Source organism: Benincasa hispida, unplaced genomic scaffold (genome assembly GCF_009727055.1).
Source record: "Benincasa hispida cultivar B227 unplaced genomic scaffold, ASM972705v1 Contig285, whole genome shotgun sequence".
NCBI lineage: Eukaryota > Viridiplantae > Streptophyta > Magnoliopsida > Cucurbitales > Cucurbitaceae > Benincasa > Benincasa hispida.
The window spans coordinates 363,534-377,539 of NW_024064780.1; the positions used below are offsets into that span (position 1 = coordinate 363,534).

At 28.8% G+C, this 14,006-nt stretch overlaps 1 protein-coding gene across 2 annotated transcripts; it reads right to left on the reverse strand.

Annotated features, from left to right (window-relative positions):
* Positions 1 to 8,565: 8,565 nt before the first annotated feature.
* On the reverse strand, positions 8,566 to 13,661 carry LOC120069228 (NAC domain-containing protein 26-like). 2 transcript variants are annotated; one of them, XM_039020936.1, is made up of 4 exons: positions 12,532 to 12,592; positions 12,240 to 12,428; positions 10,924 to 11,201; positions 8,566 to 9,707 (listed from the first exon to the last, which is right to left on the reverse strand). In XM_039020936.1, the coding sequence occupies exons 2-4, from the start codon at positions 12,397 to 12,399 to the stop codon at positions 9,273 to 9,275; spliced, it is 873 nt and encodes a 290-aa protein (XP_038876864.1). In that variant the 5' UTR covers positions 12,400 to 12,428; positions 12,532 to 12,592; the 3' UTR covers positions 8,566 to 9,272. The 2 variants fall into 2 exon arrangements, with proteins under 2 accessions (XP_038876864.1, XP_038876863.1); XM_039020935.1 differs by lacking the exon at positions 12,532 to 12,592 and adding an exon at positions 13,342 to 13,661 and having other exon boundaries at positions 8,568 to 9,707.
* Between the last annotated feature and the right edge of the window lie 345 nt (positions 13,662 to 14,006).

Genomic DNA, 14,006 nt, shown 5'->3' on the forward strand with positions numbered 1-14,006 from the left:
TATTCTATGGATGAGTTTGTTATGCTTTCTATCCAAAACCTCCATGTACTCATGCAAGCGATGTCATATGAGAGTGTATGAACAAACGAATATAAGTTGCATTAATATAAATAATTTATAAATAACGAAAGAAGTGAATTCTACCCATAAACAACTACCATAGCTGCACAATCGTCATTGTAATGATCCCAAATTTCAGTGTTAAACTAAGGAACATTACCATATTTTAACCTACAACTAACTTTATGACACTTATGTTTTAGAAAAATTTCGGCAACATAACAACACTACAACAACAATACCAAAAAATTTTACTTTAACACCTGTTCAAAGAAATTCACTTCCAACAATATTAAAAAAAACAATCTTCTCTCAACAGAACTGTATTTTCATAATGATTCAACTTATTTCTCTTTCCAGGAACTTAGGCTGCCAGGTTAGAGGTAGAGGTTATCCTGGACTCCATATGCTTAAGAGAGAGAAAAAGAAGAAGAAGCATTGTAACTAGGTAAGGCTATAAAATTCATGTATGAGAGCTGAAAAGTAAATTGTAATATAGAGTTTAGTAAAGAAATAAAATGTTGTAAATGGATCAAAAACTCTTGATAGTCACATGTTGATGAACATGAGTCCTATAAAGTCAAATGTAGAAAAACTTTGGGTTGCCAATGCCACAGCACCATTAGCATACTGAAGACGGTCTTCAAGGAGATTCATGATGTCAAAAATCTCATTGCTATCTGATGGTACATATTTGGAAACCAATTCAAGTATAAAACACTGTGCCCATTCATTAAATTCTTTGATCCTGCAAGCATATCATTTTGTTTCAACTAAGTATAATAGATATTCTATCGCTGAAATTCTCAGCACTTTCATATTACAAAATGCATGTATAAGAACCACTCAATAGACAGATTAGCTTAGAGACTCTAAAAAAACACAATCAGTACAATCCTAAAGTTATTGTCCCTTTCACGTACTACCAAACTTCTCCTGGACTGTGACTTTCTGCAAAGACAAATTAACAGCTAAAGAAGGGCCTTCACAAAGTGCAATAAGAAAAATATACAAAAATGTCCCGAAAGTTTTGATTATCCACCACATCATTACCAAGATCCGAACTACGGAAAACTAGGGCCAACAAGATCAAGACTATATAGGAAAAAGTTAATGTTTTGAACACCCCTTAGAAAAAGAACATGGGCATGGAACAATCTTTGTACTACAGATTGATACAATTCTAGGTAAATGTAGGTTATTTATAAAAGTAATTATGAATAAAGTTCAATGTTTTGGATGACAAGAGTTATAACCCAATAGAGTAAATAGCAAGGCCTGCAAGCTCGTGAAGTTAAAAACGACATTATAATAATTTGTCCACAAATAAGAATTGTTTTTATATATTAAGATCTCAACAAACAGAAAAATTTAAATCTAAGTCTTGCTCACAAAGTACGAATAATAGTTAACTCCCAAAGAGAATAACAACATTTATACTTACAAAGCAATAGTTGGCTGCTTACGTATCAAAAAAATCTCAAAATAAAATCTTAATTGCTTTTGTATGTACGACTTAACTTTCAACAAATACAAAAAATTAACTAAAGATTGAGAGAGTTGGTTATCTACTTTGGAGTGTCATTACTATTCCAAAAAAATTTTCAAAGAAGGCATGCTTGCTTAAGTATATAAAATCAACAAAAGTCAACTTTCTTGAAATCTATACAATCAAAAAAAAGTTTAGATATTAGAACTAATATGAACTCAATAGAAATCACAAAAACTTTTCAATCCGAGCAAAAAAATGTTATCACAAAGACAATATTAGTTTTAATCTTTATGAGCTTTGTTATGTAACCCTTATGAGCTTCGGTAACTTTGTTTTGATTGTATAGATTTCAAGAAAGTTTTATTGCATTGAAATCACAAAGACAATCCAAAAAATGTTATCAGACCTGGCCATAAAACTCTTCATCACCAATAACAATGATTCAAACAATGATCCAATCAGAGAGAAAAGTCATCAAAATTCAGATTTGGAGAACGAGAACAGAATACTAAAATAGAGACGAAATGTCACGATTGAAGGCAATCAAAGAACGAAATCTGCCGCAATTATTCTATTGAGTCAAAATTACATTGAACAAAAATGTTAAATGCCATCCTACAAAGTATTAATGTTAAGTGATGTGTTTGTTCTGATATTGTGTATAGAAATTAACCATCTCTAATTCTTATTACAAAAATTTAACAACAAAGAAAGAAAGTAATCTTTATGTAAAGTTGAGACAAAAAAGCAGAACATTTGAAATCATAAAAGCAAAACAAGTAGATAATTAATTGAAACCACAAGCTCAAGATACAATGGTTAAGATATCGAATGAAATCAAGAATTCTTTTAACTATCACAACAACTAGAATTACATAAGGTCTTAAGTCGATTTCTTTTTTACTAGAACAAAATAAGTAGATAATTAATTAAAAAAACCAGCTCAAGATACAATAACCAAAATATCCAACGAAATCAGGGGTTCTTCTAACTATCGAAGCAACAACTAGAACTATACAAGGTTTTCGGTCAATTTCTCTATAGCTACTAGCTAGAACAAAATAAATAGTTAATTAATTAAACCACAAGCTCAAGTTACAATAGCCAGATCAACATGGAACGAAATCAAGAATTCTTCTAACTATAATAGCAATTAGAAGTACACAAGGTTTTAGGGTCACATTTTGTAAAGCTAGAACAAAAGAACATAAAGATAGAATTTATACCTCCGAGCGATGTATTTGAGCAATAGCTTTGAATTTCATGCTTTCATTCGCTGGAAAATGGATTAAAATTATTCTTCAATTTCAAGATTTGCCTCTCTTGAATGCAAATCTAGCGCAGATACCCAACTCCGACAGGTATCTTCGTCCCTCGCTGCAAATGTCCGTCGTAGATGCCCTCATTGAACGCATGATACCTAGCAAATCACTACCGCTCTCCACTGCTTTCGCGAGACAAGAGAGAAATTAAGAGATAAGGGGGGATGATGGAGAAGGGGGAGAAGAAGAGAAAGGGTGAGACAATGGAGAAGGGGGACACGATTCGCGGGCTAGAGTTTGTTTGATTTTAATATCACATATTTATATTTTATTTAAAAAAAATTAGGGTGGATCTTTAATGTCAGTTTTAAACCGACATTGTAGCCTCATCTTTAATGTTGGTTTAAAACCGACATTAAAGGTTCGCTTCTTTTTTTTTTAAGAAACCGACATTATACATCCGTATTTAGTTTTTTTTAACCAACATCAAAGTCCAAATTTTTTGTAGTGATTTTAAATTTAAATTTAAATAGAGGGACAAAATAGGAGTTAAAAAAATTCTAACTAATATTTTTTTAAATAAAAAATTTGAACCGTAAATTTCTTCATCGCTAATACATATTATATGCAGTTATGGTTGGTTGCATTTTAACAAACATCTTTACTTGATAGTTTTGCACAGTCTATATTTATAAATCAATTATATAAGAAGAAAAAATGAGAAAGATATGCATAAATGTTATCCTTATGAAAGTTTTTTTTTTTTTTTTTTGTTAAAGTATTAAATTTTCCAATAATATCTTCATAGATATGAGAAGTTATTAACTTTCTCAAATTTTTATACAATTTTAAGTTATTTTAATTTCTACATAAAATAGAATTAAATGAACATGGGTAGTATAAACATGTACTGAAAACAAGTAAACATAAGAATAATTATGTCTTCTCACATGGGATGTTCTCTTGAAGTTAAGAATTTGATGATCATATGTATCTTACTTTGGAAGACAATTACAAATTAAAAGAGGAGAAAAATAAAAAATCACATGATATATACAATCATGCAATGTTTTCTCCTTTTTTGAAAGCACAGTAAAATAGTAAATTGCATTTTTCTTCTTGGAAGGTTAAAATATATTACTTTATGATATATTGATTTGGAGGCTTTTTCAAAAATAGAAAAATAAGGAAAATTATTTATCCAAAATATCAAAATTTTAATCCTCTTTGATAGAGATTGATAGACACTATAGAGTTACTTTATAATAGTTTGGAGAATTTTTAAAAATAGAAAATTAAGGAAAATTATTTACACAAAATATCACAATTTTAATCTTCTTTGATAGAGACGGATAGAAGCTAATAGAAGTCTATCAATATCTATCAGTATTTTTTTTTATAAATAGTTTGACATTTTTCTATCTGTGAAAATTTTCCTATTGGTTTTGTATTTTTATTTGTTATGTCATGGAGTTTATAAATGAAGTTCTTAAGTTGAAATTCTCTTCCATGTTGATTTTTCCTTCTTTAATGCATGGAGTTTATAAATGAAGTTCTTAAGTTGAAATTTACTTGAAAAGAAAGGAGAAAAAAAAATAATCTCATACATATGGAATAGAAGAATATGAACTTATCATAGTTAATTAAATATTTTGTTTAATGAAATTTTCATTAATTAATTATTTATAAATAATTTATCGATTAATTAATTATATTTTATGTAATTTTTTTTAATTTAAAAATATTTAGATATAGGAGAATTTGAATCACAAATCTTTTTAAAACCTCCAAGTCCAAGTTTTAGTTATTATTCTCTATTGTATGTTTTTTAATTACGATCTTAATAATGTTTCAAATAACCTAAGTTTGAAAAATGATCCCAATGGTTATAATCTTTTATGAGATATATTGGATTTTCTTTTTCTTTAGAAATAAAGTATTTATATCCTAAACTTGACCTAATATATAAATTTACACCCTCAAAAAGAAAATAAAAAAATAAAAAATCGAAATGAGAATAGTTCAACTGACACATAGTGTTTATATTATCAATTTCGAAGTCATAGATATTCAATCTTCCACCCTGCATATTGTAAAAAAAAAAAAAAAAAAAAAAAAAAAAACTCCATCTACTTGAAGCCTAAACTAAACCATGACATAAATATAATTTAATCGAGCTTACAAATATTCTCCATCAACTCACAAATATTTATAAAAAACGAAGTTTCATGTCGTGTTTTAATTTTTTCCTTTTCATTTTTTTAGTTCAATAATATAGATGAAGTGAAGAATTCAAATTTTTAACATTTTGATCGAAGGTATAATGTTCTAACTAATTAAACTAGTTTGGGGTTTGAAAAATCCATGTCACGTTTATTCAAAATTCTTCATTCGTTCCATGCATACTTTTTTGAAACAACATACAAGAGACAAGAGGGATCAGTAGGCGCACCAAGATATCTCAACTAGGTTGACACATCTCTAACACCCTCATCATACCCCACAGACCAAAAGAGATTCCATTGATTGATAAAGAGGTACAAGTGGTGAGCTAGAGAGGAGCTCCAAGCAACAAAAGATTAAGAAAACAAGGGGAATAAGTTAGAGAAAGGCATTCCAATTAAGTATAATATAAGAAAGATCATAAGTACTAAAAGAAGGAGATTTAGAGCTCCAAGAAACAGCAAAATATAAGATGTGTCCTCCCATAATTGTCCAGTTGTTTTTCTGCCATCCTGAAAGGTTCTGTTGTTACGCTCAAGCCATATGCATCACAAAGTGGCACCAATCAAATTACCAAGCAAAATACTCTTTTGAGAAATTCTATTTGAGAATGATGAGAAACGTTAAGAGACCATCCAAAGAAGTGAATATTTCATACTCGATATATGATTTATAATTCATGATCAAAATGAGCGCACACATATATACATAAACAATGATCAAAATGAACACAGATTGCCATAAACAATGTCTTTTAACTACTATTAAACGTAGATTAAAAACTTTTACCACCAACATTAATGCTAGAGGTTTGATTCCTCCCTCCGATATATTGTAAATAATGTTGCTAGGAGTACAATAAAATTTTTATTGTACTCCTAGCAACATTGGTTTTATATAAATTCGAAATAATTATATAGTTTCTCTTTCATATATATTCAACAATGTAAAATTGTCAACCACATTGTGATAGTCTGCTCTCAAATAATTCTACTCGATATCGTCCAATTACACTCGAGTCTATTTGTATTGATCTGTTTTGCATATTATTGTAGCTCCAATCCTTATCAAGCCCTCCCCTCTCTCTCACTCTCACTACTCCCAAGCACGCCCAATGATTGTGTCTTGTTGGGAAGTGTCTTAGTGTGCTTAAGACAATTCATGCTTGGACTTCAACTCAAGTAAAAATATACCATGCTATCTAAACCTTTTCTCTTTTAACTTAAAATAATTAAATAACCCTTTATAAAATATACACTAAAAAATAAAGAGTAGATATATATATAGCTTTTTTTTTCTTTTTTTTTTTTCAAGCAACGAAGTTTCTTTTAACCTTCTCAATTCAGCTAACTTTAAGCTCTCCCCAAGTTTTCTTCTATATTTAGAATATGACAATATAACATTCCCATTATTAGAAGACTTGTTTTTGCTTATTTAGGAGCCACTGCAAGAATTTAGAGAAATATCCCGATTACAATTCTCCCAACGATGTCGTTAAAAGGTCGTCGGGGAAAAAACGGATATGTCGATGAAGCGTTGGCTGAAAGAAGGGCATGAAGATGTGTAGGTCGACAAAGAAAAGCTCCAAGGAAAGAGGAGGCTAGCTGCAAAAGAAGTTGCCTGCAAATTAATGGTAAAGTACAAAATTAAATTTACTCTCTACTAGAAAGTAAAATAGTTGTATTTGACTAATTGTTGTGTTCAAAACTAGGATAGTCTTTTCTCATGTATTTGAGGTATTGTCTTTTCTATGAATGATCAAATTTAGAGTTTTTTCATAAATTGTTTTCGTAATCTATGTTAGAATTTAAAATTGGTTTTGTTTAATTATAAGAATTAAGCTAATTGGTTTTGTTTTGTTTTTGTTTTTCAATCTTTCCTAAATTTTTTTGAAAAGTATGACACGGTTAATTTTAGGTCCCTTTTGATAATTATTTGATGTTAAAAATCAAGCTTATAAACATTATTTGCACCTATTAATTTCTTTAATTTGATATCTACTTTTTAAGAATGTTTTCAAAAATCAAGTCAATTTTTTTAAAACTCAAAAAAAGTTTTAAAAAATTTACTACTCCTCAAGCAATTGTTTGGTTGAGAAATATGAAAATTAAATTTTGATAAATAGATGGTAAGAAAATAACATATTTTTCACACTAGAAAAAAACAATAATAAAGAAAAAAAATTCTTTTTCAACAAAATTCTATATGCATACAGGAAAATAAGAATATTTGAAGTTTTACCTCTTCTCTTTTCTACAATAATTATATTGATTTGAAATGACCTTAGTTAAAAAGCAAAATATCATATATGAAAAAATGAATTACACAAGACTACTTGTGCCAAAAAGTAATGATTCACTTGTCTAACTTTTATTTCCATATAGATCTTCTAGCACATAGCTAAAAACAACCTCTCAATAGACAAAAAGTCCTCCCTTTTGGCTTTTTACATAACATGGATGGACAGGGGAAAAAAAGTAAAAAATAAAGAGATGGTACAAAAATGAAATATTTGAGTGTTTTTCCTTCCTTTTTTTTTTTCCTTTTAGTTCAACATGAGAAAGTAGAGACTTGTAGTTAGTGTTGATATAGTATTAAACTTGTCATAACCTATCAATTCAAATTTTTAGATTTATTGGTGATTTAACATGTGGTATTAGAGCAAATTGTAAGTTCCAACTCCTGTAAAACCATTTTCTCTCCAAATAATAATGAATCCCATTTGTTGGGTTTTCAACAAATTTTCAAGCCCATAAGTGAAGGAGATTGTTAGAAGTGTTGATATAATGTTAAATTTATGATAAAACAATAGCTTAAGCTTTTGAGTTTGTTTTGGTGATTTAGTCCTTGTTTGGTATAGAATTCAGATTCTGTTTTATATGTTTTCAGTTCTCATTGAGTTCAGTAAATATGTATTTGACACACTAAGTTAAGCAAATATGTATTTAACAAATAACAAAATTCTTTTTCTGAAAATTATTTTCAAATTTTGTGATCCAAAGAGTTCAAATTTTGGAAACATCAGTTTTATATTTCTATTATATCCAGATTTTGAATTTTGAATTTTAAGATGTAAAATTATATTAAAGAAAGATAAAACATTTAGAAATACAATATGTTGGGTTATAAACTTAATTCATTTAAAAAAAAAACATAATATGTATTATGTAATGAATTATAAATTATATTATATTACAAAATAATAATTATATAAAAGAAATTTAACATAAATCATATTCATAAATAAATTAACAATAATTTATTGTCAACTAAATATTAGTAAGTAACTATAATTAGTTTAATGATTTAAAAAGATATATCAAACACATTGAACAATTGTTTTAAATTAGAATTCAATTTCTAAATCTACTGTCAAACACATATCTAAAACCATGAAATACAACTTTGTTTTCATTTTTTTAAAGAATGATACTTAATGGGTCAGTAGATTATAGAATTCTAACTAGGTTGACACCTCTTTAGCATCCTCGTCATATTCTAATTTCATTCAAAATTTCAGCAAAGTACATGGGAACGTGATGAGTACAAAAGAGTGGGAGAAACCAGCTGTGAGATCAGTCAAAAGGGAAGAGAGAAAAGATGAAAATTACATAAAAAAAGCATTCAAGTAGAGAAATATAACTTTGTTTTTATTGAATTCCTTATTTTCAAGTTTTTATTTTCAAATTCTCTACTAAACAGATTTAACTATTCGAACTTCTTTTTTTTTTTTTTTTTTAATCATGCATGCATATATGTAGACCATTAAATATACTATATTCAAGTTGGAAAATATTAGAGACTCGTGGTATACATACAACACACAATATGGAAATCCATGGTATATAAATGGTAACAGTTAACAATTATTTTCATTGATATGAGATCTTTTGAATAGTTCTAAAAGTAAAGTAATGAGAACTTATGTCAAAAAAATGACAGCAAATTACTTACTATTATTTCTGAAACTTGCTCATAAATATATATGTATGTATATATATACATACATACATATATATATATATATGTTTACGACTTTAATTTAATCATATGTGCATGAAGCAGTACATAAATATTGAGTATATATTGATATGTGCTTATTTTAAATATAAACTTCTTTTGAGTACCATAAATATGTAAGTTTTTTTACTATGTAAAACATTTATTCAGCTCCAGTAATAGAGTTCATTCATTAAGCCGTAGGAAAACCTTCATAGTCCATGCTTTTCAGTTCATCATTCACTTGCATATTTGGTGCCTTCAGAGTAATTTGCTTCTTCTTCTCTTCCATGACGATCATCTTGATCCGTGCTCAGCTGAGACGCAACATATCGGTCCATGGCTCGCCAATCCATCGACTGGTTATCTAAATCATGCAAAAGTGTTTGAGACAAGGAGGGGGCATTTTCTCGAAGATCGTAGCTGCACGACGAGACGTCAGAGATCAGCTCAGGGCGTCGAGGGAGCTGAGGGAAAGCGTCATCGAACATGGTGAAGCAAAGATGACGATCAACCTCATGCTTGCAAGGGTGAGAGATTTGATTCGGAGAATCAATGTGTGGCATGAAGGAGAATTGATCCTCCTGCCAATAAGGTGATTCATAATCACCCATCTTTTGGATTGTTGTCATTTTCTTCTTGAAAACCCTACACACCACCCATCCTTCTTCCTGAAACAGAAATAATTCACACATAAAAATGATGAAATTGTACATCTTAATCTTTCGAAACGTTCCACCGTGGTTTAACATTAATCAAGGTTTCGTTTAGTAACCATTTAGTTTTGGATTTTTTAAAATTAAGTCTGGAAACACCTCTTCCAGTTCTAAATTTGTTTGCTTTATTATCTAATTATTTTTACCAATATTTTCAAAAATCAAATCAGTATTTAAAAACTAGGACCCATTTGGTAAACTTTTGATATTTGTTTTTTTTTTTAATTAAACCTATAAGCACTCATTTAACATCTAAATTTCTTGATTTGTTATCTATTTTTTACCAATGTTTTTTAAAAACCAAGCCAAATTGAAATTCCAAATCCACTCCTTTTTGTAGTTATGATGTATCATCTATAGCATTAAATTTGAAAGCTTTTCTCTAGCCATTCTCTTGTTTTTTATTTTGCTGGTTATGAGCTCTTCTCTAGCTCTCCATGTGTTGACTTTTCTTATGATGAATATATCACTTTTGGCTCCAGGTATGACGAGAGTGCTAAGGTGTGTCAACCTAGTTAACATGTCATGATGCATCCCCTAACCCCTTCCATTAGTTATTTGTTCAAAAAAATCAATCCAAATTTTGAAAACTAAAAAAATAATTTTTAAAAATTTATTTTTGCATTTGAAATTTGGTTAAGAATTCAAATCTTCTACCTAAGAAAGATGCATAAATCATGGTAAGAAATTGAGATGAAATAAATTTAATTTTCACAAATCAAACACCAAAAAACACAATGATTATTAAACGATGTCTAAAAAATTTGTTTCTGGAATTTTGAATTTGGCTAAAAATTCAATTCTATGACCTAAAGAAAGATATCATGAAACCCACATGGTGAGAAATTGATTGAAAAACGTACTCAATTTTTAAATATCAAATTGTTACCAAATGGGTCAAACCCTAAACAATTGTTGATAATTTTAGTTAAATCACCAATTAACCAAAAACCTTGAGCTAATAAGCTATGCTTATAAATTAACTATAACAACATTTTTACATTCCTATATACTCACTTGTAAGCTTAAACTTTTTTAAAAATTAATTAGAGGGAAAAAAATGATATTACAAGTGCGAGTTCAACATAGAAACTGATCTTATGTTATGATACCATATAAACCTTGACAAAGAAACATATCAATATTTATAAGCTAATGATTGTAAACTTGCCTGAGAAGGTCCATTTTCGGAGGTTTCGAGCCTATATTCATGCATGATCCAATCGGACTTGAGACCATTCGGGGCTCGTCCTCGATAGAAGACTAGGGTTTTTCTCATTCCAATTAAGCCATGGCCATGCCTTGAGTAAATAGCCTTGTCCCTCCCTGTTGCTTTCCAAAACCCTTCTTTTGTAGCTCGATTAGTTCGAGTGCTTGTTGGATACTTCTTGTCTTTGTGGCTAAAGAAGTACCAATCTTCTTGATCTTCACCTCCCATTCTGCACAATTCTGTGTTCAAATATACACAACATTATATATTATTGTATGGCATGACAATATAATCTATATAGAGAGAGAGTGTTTTGAACTTGGTGTATAATTCCCTTTTTTCTTTTTAGTTAAAATGATATTTTGGTCCATGTATTTTGAGTTTTGTTTTATTTTAGTCTATCTATTCTTTTAAATATTTAAATTTAATCCATGTTGGGTATAATATACAAAAAAAAATTAAGCTATTCTTAGATTAACTAGTTAAACCATAAATATATATGTGTGTATACCTTTTTATTAATCCAATTCTTTTGGATCTGGGATATGAGGGGACGTTAAAGGTGTGTCAACCTAGTTGAGATGTCTGGGTGTGCCTATCAATCTCATCTCTAGTACTTTGTTAAATATATATATACACATTTGGAATCTAGTTAAGAAAAATCCATACACCAAATCATAGAATCAAACCTCCAGAAAGGGACTTGAATCTAGTTAAATATATATATACACATTTGGAATCTAGTTAAAAAATCCTAGTGACCCTTTTATCCTTAAGTATCTTGTTCAAAAAAAAAAAATGAGAACCAAATAATTAATTAAACCATTATCCCAGCATCCAACAAAAAATAGTTCCACATCATTACAAAAATTCTCATAACTATATGTGAATCTAAGAAAAAGAAACTCAACTATGAAAAGGGTTATGGGTTTGAATCCTTTATCTACTTTCTCATCTTCTGAATTTAATTTACTTTTGGAAGTTCTAAACTATATGTTCCACCATGCATTCTTATAGAATTCACTTCTTAAAAATAGTTACTATATCTGTAAATGCCCTAACTTCCTTTATATCATGTGAAATGAAATTTAAAATTTTAAAAAAATTAAATAAAAAAAAAAAAAAAAACCCTATACTTGACCCAAAAAAGTTAATATCTTCAAAAATATTTAATTTCATTTTCTGTCTGAAAAATATATAAATAATATATATATATATATATATATATAGAGAGAGAGAGAGAGAGAGAGATGGTAGTTCTTTGTTTTAGTATATACCTTGAAGATCCCATGGCTCAATTTTGTAGAGATCAACATCTTTGATGACATCCAAATCAATCCTTTTTGAAGAAACTTTTTTCCTCAAATAATAGTCTATGAGTTCTTCATCTGTTGGATGAAATCTGAAGCCTGGAGGAACATGTGGAATTGTATTCATCTTCTCCTCAAGCTCACTCAAACTACTCCCTGCATCAACATTATTATTCTCATAATTCCCATCCAACTCGAACCCTAACTTTATTCATTTCTCTCAATATTAAATGAATTCAAGTGTGCCATTGGAGATAACCTTTCAGCTTAAGCTTCTGAGTTTAACAATAATGATGTATCTTTGTAGTCAATGGTCAAAAAAGTACCCATTTGACAAAGAAAAAAGGGAAATAATTAAGATTAATATTTCATGTGAAAACCCTAATGAGAAAGAGTTAATAAGAAACCATTGAAGAAAAGGAATCAATTTAATGTGGTTGGAAAAGAACAAGTTAAAAAAATAAAAGTATAAGAAGTTGGAGTAAAGTCTTCCAATTAAGAAAGATAGTCGAAATATCGTTATTACAAAAGAATTTGGAATTTGAGTATCAAGAAGCATCAAGTGTGACGATGTTCTCCTAAAGAGAGAGTCTAGAGTCTTATTGTCTTCCTTGAAGATTCTATTGTTTCAATCAAGCCAAATGGACCGCATCGTTTCACCAATTAAATGAAAATAGAGGCAAACTCCAACACATTAAAGAATTATTTCTTTGAAACATTATATTGGATCCATTTTAACAATATAATACATAAATTTGTGAATTATTTTTTCAAAGACTAAAAAAGGATGTTATTGTAAAACCCTAAAAATAATTATAAACAACACACATTTATGAACTTCTAAACAAATATATTATATATATATATATATATATATATATATATTATATATATATATATATATATATTATATATATATTATACATAATCATTATTGAAATGCAGACAAAAAGAAATACAAAATGATGATTATTAACAACCCTAATGTTCTTGGCTTAGCTCAAAAGTCTTATACCATATTCATCATCATGAAGCTAAAAACATTTCATTAACAAACTCAAAATTTTACCTTGTTTTGGATCTGTCCTTTGAAACCCAAATCTTATTTTCTCCAAATTTTCTAAACAACAACTCTTTCTTCTCAATGAACCAAACAAAGAACACACAAAAGAAAGAAATTAAGAAGAGATCAGCTTGTGATGAACAGAAAATAAGGGAAAAAGAGAAGAAAAATAGAACTATAATAATAATAATAATAAATAATTAATTATATCGCACGTGCCTTAGCAATGAATCCTTCTTCTGTTTTTGAGTCTCTCTGTAGAGTTTCTTCCTTCTTTCTTGATTATACAGAGAGAGCTACAAAAAAGCCTTTGTGGCAAAGGAAAGGTGGTGAAGAAATGTATTTAGAGAGAGAAGACATAGCAAAAACTTGGCCACCAGCAACTGATAGAGACTAGAGAAAATTATAATTATAGTAATAATAATAATAAAAGAAGGAATTGTCTGCTTTTTTTCATGTTCAAGAGAGAGAATGTTGAAGAAATATGATAGGATGCTGGATGGTTAGGATTAAAAGTTAGGGTGCTCGAGTGACATGATTTGAAATTGGAAAAAGAAAATATGTTAATCAAGCACTATAATATAATATAATATAATATATGAAAAGGGAATGAGAGGAAATGATGCACGACATTATTTGTAAGTTACAAGTGTAAGGAGTCAAGTTTTAAT

Excerpts from the sequence above, each read along its gene's own strand:
- LOC120069228 (XM_039020936.1), bottom strand. The coding sequence starts at position 12,399 with ATGAATACAATTCCACATGTTCCTCCAGGCTTCAGATTTCATCCAACA. Across the intron at positions 11,202-12,239 it reads TGAGCCATGGGATCTTCAAG|AATTGTGCAGAATGGGAGGT; the intron begins GTATATACTAAA and ends ATTTGAACACAG. Across the intron at positions 9,708-10,923 it reads CCGAAAATGGACCTTCTCAG|GAAGAAGGATGGGTGGTGTG; the intron begins GCAAGTTTACAA and ends TTTCTGTTTCAG.